This window comes from Carya illinoinensis, chromosome 3, assembly GCF_018687715.1.
Source record: "Carya illinoinensis cultivar Pawnee chromosome 3, C.illinoinensisPawnee_v1, whole genome shotgun sequence".
NCBI lineage: Eukaryota > Viridiplantae > Streptophyta > Magnoliopsida > Fagales > Juglandaceae > Carya > Carya illinoinensis.
In genome coordinates, this window is record NC_056754.1 from 41,321,812 (window position 1) to 41,337,633 (window position 15,822).

Here is a 15,822-nt window from a genome sequence, read left to right on the forward strand (position 1 = left end):
AAATATATTATATTAATAAAAAAATTTATTTATAAATTGGTGTGATAACACATACTAAATATTTTTGCAGACATAATTTAATTTAGAAAAGAGTTAAATTTTATAAATTAGATCTTATAATATGGATGAAGTATTTTACACAGAACTTAATATTAAAATAATTCTACACCAATATGCATTTATTAACATAAAATATACCTAAAATAAGATATATTAATGGTAGAAATCATAAATATAGATTTTTATTAAAAAAATGTAAATTATCTATTTAGAAAAAATTTAATTGTAAATATAATTGTAAACTAATATGTATATTAAGTTATTGTAATTGGTCAAAAATTAAATTTTATTAAAAATAATACTAATTTAAATTTTAAATATAAAAAAATTAATATTAATATATATATCAGTACGCAACCTTAGTTTTATATAACAAAACTTATCTATTTATTTTCTACTCAGTAAAACGGTTAATTGGTGAAGTTTTTGAGGAGTAGAAAGTAATTTTGAATTTTAACCGCGCCTGATTGCTTCAGAGTGTTTCATATTCATGTCGGCCTGTTCACATAAAAAAGAAAGAAAAGCTGTCTTTGCTTAGCTTTGTTTTTGCGTTGCTTTTTGTTCGGTCTCTGATTTCTTCAGCGACAACTCAGGTTCCTTCCACCTTGATCTTCTCGAGCTCGGACCCCGAGAAGCTATTATTCCCTTTCCCTCCCTTCCTTTCCTTTCCCTTCCCTTTTTCATTTCTCAGCTTTCCATCCAATTTTCACGGCCGGTTACTTATGCGGTCACTGCCACGGTGACACTCTCGGCACCGGTTGTTTCCAAAGGATTTCGGGTTCTTGAGGCTGGGGAACTGGGATTCCGAGTTGGGATTGCTTTGGAATTGGAATCTCCTTGTGTTAATGTAATTGCTGATTCGAATCTTTAGTTGTAGAAATCTTTGATGTCCAGGTTCTTTGGGATGGTAAAAAGTTCCCTTTTGTGACAGTTTATTCTGGGAATTCAGTGCTATGATCACTCAGCTTTGAGATGTGGGCGTGGACTCTCTTAAATCTTTGAGCTATTTTTGGGGACTAAAGAGAAATAGCTGAAGAAGGTGGTTCAGTTTCTTTGCTGGCTTCATTTGGCTGGCAAAGTTACGTAGTTTATGCTTAGGGACGTGGCTAGTAGTTCTTTGCGTTTTATAGGAGGGAGTTGGGGTTTGATTGCTTGGATTTAATGTGAATAGGGAGGCATTGTGTTTGGCATCGAAGTCGGTTCTTAGAGCCTTGTTCGTAATTGGGGCGACGGACTTGAGCTAGGACTCTTTGAATTCTTTATATCTTAGTGGAACTGATCAGGTAGTTGAACTTTTTCTTCAGAGTTCGGCTGGTTCCTTCATATCTGTCAGCATGAAAGCTCCCTCAAGTGGGTTTCTGCCAACTCCTGGAGAAGGTCTGGTTACGGGGTTCCACTGCTAAAGTTTCATTTTGTTTTTGTAAATGTATATTTTATTTTCAGCTGTTTGTTTGAATTGTTCTCCATGAATTTTTTCTTGGTTTACACTAAGTTTTATGCCTCAGCGCTATTTTCTCTGCTCCCAAGGTGATAAAAATCAGATTCTATGCTGTAGAGTTGTGGATTATTTTCTATTTATAGATTCTTCTAGTGGGGTTTTCTCGTGTCATGCGTGCAGCATTAGGATTTTCCTTCTTTTTTATATAAGAGAGAGAGAGAGAGATGGATTTCAGTTTTTTGTTTGAGTTAATTGTATCCCATGCGGTTTTGAGGGGCGATATCAAGTTGTGAAAAGTCTGTGTCCGGGAATTGTAGCTGATTTATGTAGGTTGATGTATATGGGTCCATTTTCTTCCGTTTTGCGGACTCGGGTAAAACAAAAAATATAAAGAGAAGTTTGTTTTTGTTTTTTCTTTTTCTTTTTCTTCCTAAGCATAAAGAGAAGCTAGATTCAGTTGCTTTCTACTTATGAATTCCATCTTTTTTTTTTTTTTTTGGTTGGTGGTGTGTATTTGGGGGGGGGGGGGGGGGGGTGGGGGTTTAATTGGTGCAGTGTTCTTAATGTTCTAAAACCTGAATTAGGCTGGAGGATTTTCATTATTATGATTTATTCAGTTTGTGATTCTATTCTGCATATTTTCTTTTTAGTTTCAACAAATAATTCAAGCCATTTTATTTTTAATGTTTACTAAAACGATAATTTTGGTCATATTTAAGATATTTAAGCTGATATCTCTGTGTGTGTGTGTTGTGTGTTCTAGTTAGTAGGTTCTTTATCAGCCAAATTTTACTCCTTGAAGAATTAATGTCTTTGTCGGAATTGTTGTTAATTGTTTGATATAAAAAGCTTTGAAAATGTAAATGGATGTCTTTAAAACACAATGAAAAAGGGTTCTCTTACCATTGAATGCTAAGTTTTTGCTCAATTGTGAGTGCTAAATTGAATGAGAGATTGTTGTCATGGTAATCAAAACTCATGTTTGTTTTTGTTTTTGTTAATCAATTGCTAATATTTTCAGTTGGTGTATCGGTAACCTGATAAATGAAAATGAGGGAGTTACGACAGTGAAAACGAAGAAAATAAGAGGGTATTATGTGTCCGTATGGGCACCCACTTATACAAAAACTTAATTCTTCGACACAGGAAACATTAAGTGAGATCTTTTATTGTTTAGGTTCCCTAGATTTTAAGTACTTAATGGCAAAAAAAAAGGACTTTTTATCTTTGTGGCTTGACAATCACAAGGTCCTTGGGTTTTCTGTTTGATCCTTGCCATACAATGATGCATATAAAATGGAAGTGTCGAACAGTTTCTCTCACCCTTAAGCTCAATAGAAGCTGTTTAACCCTTGCCTTAGGTAACAATTTCTCCTTTTCTGTAACCTATGTCGGTTCTTGCAAGTTTAATTTTTGTTGTTAAGGGCGCTGTGATATCAGTGGATCATTTACTTTTGCATTGTGAGGTGATAAGAGCACTGTGGGATGAAGTGTTTTGTAGGAACTGGTATGGCTTGGGTGATGCCTTTGAGAGTGGTAGACCTTCTAGCTAGTTGGAACAGTCTTCATGGTTGTTCTCAGGTGACCGGTTTGAAGGATGGTCCCTTTGTGTCTTATGTGGTATATCTGGATGGAAAGGAATGATAGATGTTTTAATGATAAGGAGTGCATTTTGGAGGAAATACGAGTTTTTTTGTGTGCACATTTTACTGCTTTGGTTTTCTGCTTCAGTGCTTAACGGAGCTAGTGCTCATGATTTTCTATTGTTGTCTTCTGGTTCTTAGAACTTATTTAGGTGTTTCTTTTGTATACTCCCAGTGTACATGGGCTTCGCCAATTTCATTTGTATTAATAAGACTCTCTTTCTTGTCAAAATTTTTTTGTTGTTATATCTAAAATTGGAAATTCTATTCTTCAGTTTCATAGGAAGCTTAAATAATATGTAGTTTGAGCATTTAAGAATTATAATTCTCTTATGACTTCTAAGGTTTCATACATGGTGATAATATTTTGTTTGGATTGAGAATAGGAGAGAGGAAGAGTATTAATTCAGAGTTATGGCATGCTTGTGCGGGGCCTCTGGTTTCTTTACCTCCAGTTGGAAGTCTTGTGGTTTACTTTGCCCAAGGCCACAGTGAGCAAGTAGGCCATTTAATTTGTGCCTTTTCTTGTGTTAGAAATGCAACAGTTTCTGGATTTTGGGTTCTGATGGAACTTTTTGATAACCAAAATTTTCAGGTTGCAGCGTCCATGCAAAAGGAGACTGATTTCATACCCAACTACCCTAACCTTCCTTCAAAGTTGATTTGCATGCTTCATAATGTCACACTGCACGTATGAGAGTTCCCATGGTTATGCTATTGTTTTGGATTAATGAAATCGTATGGAGTTCTAAATTATATGTCTATATGTTGAATCAGGCTGATCCTGAAACTGATGAGGTCTATGCACAGATGACCCTTCAACCTGTAAACAAAGTAGGTCAGCCGTTCAATTCTGGGAATTAGCATATACATAATTGACATTCTTTTCTTTTAAGATGTAATCATGTGCACGTGTATGGAACATTGTTTGAAACATCTGTTCTACAGTATGATAAGGAAGCAGTACTAGCATCTGACATGGGCCTCAAGCAAAGCAGACAACCGTCTGAATTCTTCTGCAAAACTCTTACAGCCAGTGACACTAGTACTCATGGTGGATTCTCAGTACCACGCCGAGCAGCTGAGAAGATTTTTCCACCTCTAGTTCGTACCAGTTTTCTAACTTCCCATTTCAATTTGAGGATTCTATATAGTAAATTTTATCTCTTTCATGATCATCATGTTTCTTTTCGGATAGGATTATTCAATGCAACCCCCGGCTCAGGAGCTAGTAGCTAGAGATTTACATGACAATTCATGGACATTCAGGCATATTTATCGCGGTATCAATCCCTTCAAAACATTCCTTCTCTCCTTTCCCTCTCAGTTTTAGGTTTGCTGATATTTATTCCATTGGCGTTTTCTTTTAGATACATTGTTTCATATCAAAAACTTTGCATTAGATGTTTGTATGAGTTGGACTGCTGAATAAAGGTATAATAACATATTAAAATTGCATTAGTGCATTAATTGCAGGCCAACCAAAAAGGCACCTGCTGACCACAGGTTGGAGTGTCTTTGTTAGCACCAAAAGACTATTTGCTGGAGATTCTGTTCTTTTTATAAGGTATGAAGTTGATGTTAGTGGTAATATGAAAGATCTCAGCCAGATTACTTTTCCCTCTATAATTAAGCAGAAATAATCTTGTTGTGTAGAGATGAAAAATCCCAGCTTCTCTTGGGCATAAAGCGTGCTAATAGGCAACAGCCAGCTCTCTCTTCTTCCGTCATATCAAGTGATAGCATGCATATTGGAATTCTTGCTGCTGCAGCTCATGCTGCAGCAAATAACAGTCCATTTACTATATTTTACAACCCAAGGTACTGCTGTAAGATCCCTTTTTTTTTTTTTTTTTAAGTTGTCAAAACTTTTATGTTAAGAAGTCAATCCGATAATTTGTGGCTTACCAGTTGTGACAAAAAATTTACTTATATAACAGAGCCAGCCCTGCTGAGTTTGTGATTCCCTTAGCCAAGTATAATAAAGCAATGTATACCCAAGTTTCACCAGGCATGCGGTTTAGAATGATGTTTGAGACCGAGGAGTCTGGAGTACGCAGATACATGGGAACGATTACTGGTATCAGTGATTTGGATCCCATTCGCTGGAAAACTTCACAGTGGCGCAATCTTCAGGTATTATTTAGCCCTAAAAAAATTGGGTTTTAACAGAATCCATGTTTGCTTGTTAGCAAGTAAATGGTGTTTAGAATGGCTACACCTTCTAGGGCATTTGTGTATTACTTCTACGCTCGGAAATTAGCTTCATTGTTGCAATATCCATGTGGTTTGGCATTGATAATCCTAGTATATAATGCATTTCAGAATGTTTCCGTATATGGACTTGGCAGCAAACAAATATCTCTTCCAGACGTTATTCTCTAAATATATGATAGTGTTGGGAGGTTAAGCCATATTTGGTCATGCTGACTGTTATTGTGATAAATATTTGTATGCAGGGTTAGGAATGTTATATTGAGATGTGTAAACATGTCTGTTGTCAGTTTGGGAGATTATATTTCCTGTTACAATCTATCTGGGTCCACCCAAGGGTGTCTCCCTCCATGACAATGAAATAGCTTCTAGTTGATGTGTTGGAGCAAAAAATTTGCTGACATTCTTAACTTTCTGTTTCGGCTTACCCAAGTGACCCAACATTTACATTTTTGATAGGTTGGATGGGATGAATCAACTGCTGGTGAACGGCCAAGCCGAGTTTCGATCTGGGAAATTGAACCTGTTGTAACACCATTCTACATTTGTCCACCTCCATTTTTCAGACCCAAGTTTCCCAGACAACCAGGGATGCCAGGTAAAACCATATTTACCAGTTAGCTAGATTCTCTAGTATGTAAAAAGAGAGCACCTTTTCCCTGATTCTCTTTTTTCAGTCTCTCGTCAAGGTCTGTTGTAATAGGGTTACCTTGAGAGAAGTATAGCTTCATGCCTAATACAAAAAGTGTAAACAAACTAGTTTTTGTAAATAGCCAATGCATCTAAAAGCTACATTGGGCTCCTTGGAAACAAAGTTTAGAGAAATCTAGTTATAGTGGATCTAACATGATGGAGGGAATTTTGGTTTGGTACTAGTCATTTTGCTGTTTAACTTTTTAAGAACCCAATTTATGTTGCCGATCCATCATTCAGTGAATTCAATCTATTACGGATTAGTACCCTAATTGTGGTGAATGAAACACAGTCTCTCTCCCCCCTTTTTTGAAAAAGAAGAGTTTGGGGGAGAGGGGGGAGTTCTATGTACACAGAGGAGTAACACTTGCCAACATCTATTTGCAAAACCTTCCCTGCCCTCTTATGATATGTTCCTTAATCATGAACTTTGGAAGTGCATTTACAGATGATGAGTCTGACATAGAGAATGCTTTCAAGAGAGCCATGCCCTGGCTTGGTGATGACTTTGGAATGAAGGATGCCCCTAGTTCCATATTTCCTGGTTTGAGTTTAGTGCAGTGGATGAACAAGCAGCAAAATAATCAGTTCTCAGCTGCTCAAGCTGGATTTTTTCCATCCATGGTTTCTTCGACTGCCATGCACAATAGCCTTAATGCTGATGATCCATCTAAATTATTGAGTTTTCAAACCCCTGCCATGTCTGCGCCAAGTCTCCAGTTTAACAAAGCTAACCCACACAACCAAGTCAGTCAACTGCAACAGCCACCTGTCGCATGGCCCCAACAGCAGCACCTGCAGCAACTATTGCAAAATCCTACTAACCAACAGCAGCTGCAGATACAGCAAGAACTGCAACAGCTGCCACAGCAGCAGCAACTACAGCAACAGCAGCAGCAACATCAACCACAACAGCAACAACGACAACAACTGCAACAACAGCAGCAGCAGCAGCAGCATCAGCAGATATGCCATCCGGGTCTTGTAAATAATGTTGTAGTTCCCCCTAACCAGAACCCAAATCAAACTTCACAGCAACCAGTTGCATACTCTCAGCTTCAACAACAGCACATGCTGACAGGAAATACCCAATCTCAGCAGAGTATACACTCTAATAGTAAAAGTTCATTGCAGATGCCATCAGTACCACAAGATTCCCAGTTTCAGCAACAAATTGAACCGCAAGCCAGTCTCTTGCAAAGACACCAGCAGCAGACACAATTGCAACAGTCCCCACTACAGTTGTTCCACTTGCAACAAAGCTTGTCACAGAGAGCACAGCAGCTGCCCCAAGTGCAACAGTTGTCACAGCAGGGCCTTTCAGAGCAACAACTTCAATTGCAGCTGCTTCAGAAATTGCAGCAGCAACAACAGCAGCAGCAGCAGCAATTGCTCTCCCCGGCAAGCTCACTGTTACAGCCCCAGCTACCTCAGCAACAGCAGCCAAATCAGCAAAACCAACAAGTAGCCCAGCTTCCTGTGTCTCAACATCAGCAGCAACAGTTAAGCAGCAATAGCTTCTCAACAGAGAAGCTTCTTAATGGTAATAGCTTATCGACTTCTGCACTGATGCAATCACAACAGATTCCTGTGAATCAGCCCCACAGCCAGCACAAACCCCTTACAGCAATCAGAGCCCATTCTGCTCTTACAGAAGGAGATGCTCCCTCATGTTCAACCTCACCTTCTACTAATAATTGCCAGGTTTCACCATCCAACCTCCTGAACAGAAACCATCAAGGACCAGCCTTATTGGTGGGGGATCCATTGGTCGAGCCTGCAAGTAATCTGATTCAGGAGCTGCATAGCAAATCAGATATACAGATAAAACATGAGTTACCCACCTCAAGAGGACCAGACCAACAAAAATATAAAAGTACGATCACTGATCTGGTGGAAGCATCCTCTTCTGGAACATCATATTGTTTGGATGCTGGTACCATCCAGCCGAACTTTTCAGTCCCCACTTTTGGTTTGGATGGTGATGTCCAATCAAATCCTCGGAACAATCTTTCATTTGCAGCTAATATTGATGGACTGGCCCCTGACACTTTGTTGTCAAGGGGGTATGACTCTCAAAAAGATCTTCAGAACTTACTTTCTAATTATGGTGGTGCCCCAAGAGATTTTGAGACAGATTTGTCCACTGCTGGGATCAGCCCTCAATCATTTGGGGTGCCAAACATGCCTTTCAAGCCAGGGTGTTCAAGTGATATTACTATCAATGAAACTGGAGTTTTGGGCAGTGGATTGTGGGCTAACCAGAATCAACGTATGCGAACATTTACAAAGGTTTGTTGATCTATCTACTCTTTGGTTTATAAATGCTGTACAAAGTGAGGTAGGTTTTCATCTTTAACTTTAACATGGGCTGGGTACGTCAACTCAGCAGCCTTATTGCTGAGAGGAGACTGTGTTGATACCCAACCAAGCTAACCTTCCTTCAAAGTTACATCTGCATGCTTCATAATGCTACCCTGCTTGTATAAAGAAATTTTGAGTCTACACGACTTGACACAGATACTTTGGAATAAAAAACACACAATGCAGATTCTCTCTACCTGGATTGCATGATGAGGGAGAGATTTAACTGGGTTTAAAATTGTATAATTGATACTCACTTATCAAAAAAATAAAATGTATAATTCATAGTCAAGATAATACCAAGTTACCTGGATAAAATAACTTCACTGGTGGGATTGACACCACAAACACATTTGATTCATGGTAAGACTTAGTTTTTGCTGAAGTCCTTTTTTTTGCACCTGATTTTGCTCGTGTGAAAGAGTTGAGGATGCTACAAGTGTTCTACTTGATGAAGCCATCAGATGTGAGGTCAAGCGAAAAAAGAAAAAGGAAAAGAAAAATCGTTGTGGCTTTTAGTCTGTTCTAAGCAGTGTTCCTTATTTAATAATTAGAAGGGCCACTTGCCATTACATTTGGTAATTCCGAAGTTTGATTTCAAATGGAAGTCTACATTAGACCGGTTTATTTTGTAATTGCCATTTTATTGCCCATTTGGTAACTATTTCATTAAATGCTATTTCATTTAAATACATTATGACATTTTCAATGACAATCTCAAATACCTAATACTGGTTCAAACTCTTGAAGGTTCAAAAGCGTGGATCTGTGGGAAGAAGTATTGATGTAACCCGTTATAAAGGCTATAAGGAGCTCAGGCATGACCTTGCCCGCATGTTTGGAATTGAAGGGCAACTTGAAGATCCACAGCGGAATGATTGGAATTTGGTTTTTGTGGATCATGAGAATGATATTCTTCTTGTGGGTGATGATCCTTGGGAGTAAGTGCAGAAGCCCAAAGTTTGATTTGATTTTCTTGTTTATTTGTTTCTTAACTAATAATTTTTTGCTATCAGGGAGTTTGTAAGCTGTGTTCAGAGCATAAAGATATTGTCTTCTGCTGAAGTACAGCAAATGAGTTTTGATGGACATCTGGGTCACAACCCTGTCCCGAATCAAGCCTGTAGTGGGACTGACAGTGGCAATGCATGGAGGGGTTATGATGATAACTCTGCTGCCTCGTTTAATAGATAAAGGTTCCAGACTGAGAATGAAGAGTAAATGCATGGAGGGGTATGAAAGATAACTCTGCTTCCTCTAATATGTAATGGTTCCAAGATTGAGACTGAAGTGGTTTTCCTGACATGAAATCTGGGTTCTTTATTAAGACTACCTGAGACTGTAGGTCGCATCTCCCAGCTGAAATTGAAGATGTGAAAGGAGCCCTCCCTCTTTTATAAAAGTAATTATTTGGTAACAGAAGAATGCTGTCAAGTTGTTAACCACAAAAGCAGAGCAAAGAAAATTTTAGCCAGGCCTGGAGTGATGTTATTGATCCTTGTTATCACTGAGTTTTACTGGGAGAGAGTGTTGTAAATGCGATGATTCTGGGTGTGCTAGAGCTCGAAGCATGGACCTTAATTCAATTCTCGATCTTCGAACCTGCTTTTGTAGTCCTACTATAAGCCTGAATGGGTGATTTTTCTACAAGATACATGAGGAAAATATTAGATAAAATGTATAATATGGTCCTCTTAACCCTTTGCATATGCTAAGATAGTGACAAATGTGCAACAGAATTTGTAGTAGTTGAGCAAGACTCCCAAGAAGATATAATATCCACCATTTTTTGGTGCCATTTCTAAGTTTTGTAATCAGTGCCTGCTCTTTTCCCAGTGCTAATTACTCAGAAATTTCGTAATCCGACAGAAATTACCAGTGGTAACTTCCAGAGAATAGTTGAAGATACGTATTTTCGCCTCCCTAGGCTGGTGGCAGGTGATCTGAAACAGAGAAGATTAGGGAGAAAACCAATGGAAGAGCATAAATGAATATTTACACGTACTAAGAATATTTTTCTGTCGCATGAAAATCGGAACAGAGACTAGCTGGTTAATACAAATGTATTGCAAGATTAATAAAAAGGAAAATGAAATTCATCCTTTTAACTATCATGTTTTCTTTATCATCATATCCTATCATATCAGAGAATGATGAAAAGAATAATATGAATAATATTAATATGCCTGGATATAGCATCTCTATCTCTAAACATATGAACTTAGCCAATTTTCTTTCGTAATTTACTGCACAATCATTCCTTCGTTTCTTCAGACATGAACAAAAACCCTGCATTTCAGTAAAACTGATGTGCCCACGTCCTGAAAAGTGACGAGCACAGTAAGTGTTATCAGAGCTCTACTTCACACTGGTACCTCACAACCAACATGTTTGAACCATTGATGATGAAAACTAGAGGAAAAACAGAAGTTTCGTTAGTTGTAAATTTAATTTTAAGAATACTTATTTTTGAAAGAAATTAGAATATATTTTTTAGTCTGAAATACAAGATTCTAAGAGGGAATAATAGATGATAGAGAGGGGGTATTATAGAAAGATACTGGAGTCCCTCTTATAGAGAAATCCATCGAGAGTGGTGGACGTTTGTAGCATTCAGTTACGTACATTCCTCGTTTACGTAGTTCACTTCAATTGTTGATGTCATTTTTTTTGGATGGTTAGATCGATGAAGAGCTCCTCTCTTCAAAATAATAAAATGATCATAATTGAAAAAGTAGTGATTCTACACCAACACTACACCTAGAGGGAGGATGAATAGGTGTAATTCAATTTTGATGGTCTTTTAAAAAAAATATTGTTAAACAACAATTAATTAGAGAAACAAATCACACAAATAATCAACATCGCAAATTGGTCACAAAGTGAAAACTCATTTGAAGAACGTCTTCAAAATCTAAAACCACTCCAGATGTAAGGCACCACCTCAAATCCACTATAGAAACTTTAGTTTGTTATAACCAATTTAGAAACACTCACAAAACCTTTATAGTAGCTAAACTTGGCTTGCAATACTACGAGTGATCCACTCGATCTCTACACGCATGTAGTTCTGGAACTCAGACATTTCTATAGCTTCCCATGAGAACCTCTCGATCTCTGCAACAACAGCAGCTCTAGACTCTTCTTGGCCAACAAACATGTCCACTTCAATGGACTCAAATAAAGGTTGATCTTGAGTATGGTGTGGTGAAGATGTGTTTATCTAAGAGAGATTCAACAATGTGTGGAAGAGGTTTCTCTCAAAAGCTCTTGGAAGCTCCTTGGGTTTTTGCTCTGTTTCTCCTCACCAAAGAACAGAACAAGCTGTTCTATTTATATGTCCCAAGAGAACATGACATTCAAACCTTAAAAATTAAAATTAAGTTGTTTGAAACATTGGCTCAAGCGAAGTGTCGAGTGCGAGTTGATTGCACGTTGTCTTTCAGAAACTGCTCAAGCGACATGTCAAGTGAGCATTGAGCAAACCTCTCTGGAGGAGTTCAATTTGAGAGCTATGTTGAGCGCACATTGAGTGAACCTCTCTAGAAGAGTTCAACTCGAGTGCTACGTCGAGCACACATTGAGCGAATCTCTCTGAGAGAGTTTCGCTCAAGCATTTAGTCAAGCGCACATCGAGCGAACCTCTTTGAAAGAGTTTCGCTCAAGCACTACATCAAGCAAACATCGAGCGAACCTCTCTGGAAGAGTTCCGCTCGAGTGCTACGTCGAGTGTACATTGAGCGAACTCTCTATTTTGAGTTATTCTCGAGCCGTGTTGAGCACATTTCAACCCTTTTCATGTTACCCCGTTTCAGCACTTGTTACAATACAATTTCACCAAGGTTTTCATAAGAATATGCCAATCAACTCATTTTTACCTCAACAATCTCCCCCTTTGGCATTTTGATGACAAAACCTCTAATCTATATATAGGACTTAATCTTGACACACCCCACACAGGATTTCCAGATACAGGCACAATCTTGAACACGTCAAAATATTTCTGCAAACACTTAGCAAACAAGAAATATTCATACATGTATAATCAATGTCTATTAGCAAAACCTAGACTAGAATACACATATAGACATGACAAGCATAGTTTTCATCAAGAAACATTTAATTAATCAATTAATCAGACATTGAGTTCAATTAGTTAAACAACAGCAGCACAAATAGCATGTGTTACTAATTCAAAAGCTGCTCCCCCACAAAAAAAATGTGTTGCTAACAACTATCCTACTCCCTTGCTCGCTACTCCCCCTACATCTATACCACTCCCCCTGAATATATACTACTTCCCCTTTTTGTCACAACAGGCCAAGGGTCTCAATCATCACCATCAATATGATTGCCACCATCATCATCATTAACGAGGTGCTCCCCATGTCGTTGAAGCGTTGAGTCCGAGCTATTGAAGGCTATCGACTCTAGCATCGAGGCTATCAAAATGGGCATTAAGGCAGACTAGGTACTCAAGGACCGTCTGTAAACTGGGCTTGGTTGAACCTGGTGCTGATGTGGATAGTGCCGAGCTAGAAGGCTAAGAACTGGATGATCGAGAGCTTGATGGCTGAGAGGAGGGTGTAGAAGGATACTTAACATTTAGAGGGTGAGGGTGAATGTGAGCACGACTAAGCTGCATAGTCCTATGACCAATAGGAGCCTTAGGAGGAATTCTAGGCTCTTGGGGAAGAATAGCAACCGATTGAGAGAGAGGGCTATCTGAGTGATGAGGCAGGCAAATGGCAATCCAGTCCGTACTTTGTTGGACTAAAATGCCTCAAGCATGACCCAGCAAAGATGACTCCCCAGATAAATGGAGACATCATTGATCAGTGCATACAGAAGAGTGGCACGGTCAAGAGCCACATCGTTCTAATGACTAGTAGGATACAGATTTGTAAGGATAATCCTACTAAGAATGAGATAGTTAGGTGGAAATTTTACCGTTTGAAGTGGTGACTAACCATCCCAATTACGTGACCTACCACATAGAAATTCAGCAATGACTAGTGGACTAGGAGGAGGTGTCTATGTATAGGGATACACTAGATTGGACACACACGGGGCGTTTAGTAGGTCTGCTAACATGCCCAGAGTCACCCAGAAAAGGATGTTCCGAAGACTAACCTCGAAAGAGCCATATTTAGAAATGACATGTATGTTTGAGTAAAACTCTTAAACCAACTCCACAAAAGGAGTGGGATGACCAGTGGTTAGGGCCAACCACTGGCACGACTCAAAAATATGGGGGATAATGGTCTCAGTAAGCTCACCGAAGGAGACTTCATGCTCGACAATAGGAGTAAAATGAGAGAAATTCTGAGTATACATCTCCCGTGCCTGTGCATTATGAAAATGTGCTTGAGCAGGGGTAGGAGGATTATGGTGAGGACACACAAGTCGAGACATGAATTTGGGCTGTAGACAGAATCAATGACCATTAGACATGGCTAAAGGCAATGCGAAGACCCCATGTATGCATGTCTAAAATGCCCAGTGCTTAATGTGACCCCCCTAAAATGCTTAATGCATGATTGAAATACACACGAAGAAACCTTGTGAGAATGCATAAAAAAAAAAAATGTCTACATGGGCATTTCATCAAGCATGTGGTGTACATGCTATACCAACCATGGTGTTAAGAACCCATTGAAGTTCCAAAGCCCTCTTGAGTACAAACATTTCCCAATGGATGTTTACATCCACACCAACTATGCCAAACATTTTCTCCACCAATCACCATTTATCAAACCAATTCACTTCCAAACAGAATTCCCAGATCCATAAGTTCAACTTTCAATGCAATGAAGGAGGAAAAAACCCGTTGATGCCAAAATGCAAGCCAACATGCTCAATGCAACACAATATATTAATGAATGAACATGCAAGTCAAACATTGGGGACCACTCAAACATTTCAACAAACAATTGGTGTACATGTGTTGTAACATGACCCTTGAAAACCCTAATACAAATGAGTGAAAATCATTCCCGACTTCCGATTCACACACCAACACAACTCACAAACCCTAAAATGCATATCCCCAATTTAGTTTCCTAAACCATTCCCAACAAAGATAGACATTATAGGAACTTAATGATGGAATGGAATGAAAATGAAAAAGAAACCGAACGACAAGCGCAAGTGCCCCCCCCCCCCCCCCCCCTCTCCCCCACAAACCCATTTCACACTCTATAGCCCTCATTTTTGAAACCATACCCATATGAAAATAAAAATGAAAATAAAAGAGCACGATGAATGAGAGGCTTACCATGGAGGATTTCGTGAAGAAAAGTAAAAGGAATCACATGGATGGCAGAGGAGAAGAGCCAAAATCGCAAGAAAAAAAAATTTGCGAAGAAATCATGCAAATGGCTTAAGTGGCACTGGTGGGGGTTTTAAAAGACATTCGCTTGAGCGAACTTTAAACCCTTGAGCTCCACATCGAGTGACAATGCTCGAGTGATATACACTACATTGAATGATGTATTGAGCGACAAGCTCCAAAATTTTTATTTTTGGCTCAAATTAATGCATAAAAAATCACATGGCTTGAAAAACATTAGGGAAGTCAATTTTCAAACCATACATACATATCAAATGTAAAAGAGCATCATATTCTCATAAATCACGCAGGTAATAAAAACAGTGCCACAAGTGATATAGACATGCGTGTTTAAAAAGTCCTTGCTCAATCAAGAAATTTCAACAGGAAGATGTGAGTGGGGTTGGGCTGAACAAGAAACCATAAATACTTGAGAAGCTTTTCCAAGATATAGAAAGTCAAACATAATGCTGTTAGGACCTAGATGCTTCTGTTTGAATACCTGTATTAGTAATGGGTACTGCATGACCTTTTTTTTTTCTTTTAAATTTTTATCATCACTTTCCTTTTTCCCCTTTTCTTTTGATATATACGAATTTTGCATAGGAAGAAAAATAACAAGGTCTCGTCAATTCTGTATATACGTAAAGCTCCCTAACATATTTGATTGCCTCCCAAAAAATTCACAGGTGGTAAAATGTTAATTGACTAAGTTGGGAGTGAAGTGTGTGATGCCGGTCATAAACTACAAATGATACACATGTTTTGAACCTTTGTAACCCATAGACATATGATACAATTCTCAAAAGGTACATGCACCTATATTTTTAGAATTGTCAACACTAACATCCAGTTTATCACATCCATGCGCAATACATTATGCATGATTTTTGAAGAACATACCCAGGAGGACACAAGGACATAAATATGCATGATTTAAACACACACACAATAATATTTTAACAAGAAAATAAAATAAAACTATACAAGACATAAACATGAGTAAAATGCATGAATGCATGACTATCAGACTACAGCACAAAAACCATGTGTGGCTTACGTCTTCCCCTTTTGGATGA

General features: G+C 38.4%; 1 protein-coding gene across 1 annotated transcript; it reads left to right on the forward strand.

Annotated features, from left to right (window-relative positions):
- Positions 1 to 576: 576 nt before the first annotated feature.
- On the forward strand, positions 577 to 10,210 carry LOC122304250 (auxin response factor 19-like). Its single transcript, XM_043116409.1, has 13 exons — positions 577 to 1,437; positions 3,528 to 3,640; positions 3,737 to 3,832; positions 3,919 to 3,975; positions 4,090 to 4,245; positions 4,340 to 4,424; positions 4,618 to 4,708; positions 4,798 to 4,962; positions 5,082 to 5,277; positions 5,815 to 5,953; positions 6,497 to 8,340; positions 9,163 to 9,353; positions 9,429 to 10,210. The coding sequence occupies exons 1-13, from the start codon at positions 1,395 to 1,397 to the stop codon at positions 9,604 to 9,606; spliced, it is 3,354 nt and encodes a 1,117-aa protein (XP_042972343.1). The 5' UTR covers positions 577 to 1,394; the 3' UTR covers positions 9,607 to 10,210.
- The last annotated feature ends 5,612 nt before the right edge of the window (positions 10,211 to 15,822 follow it).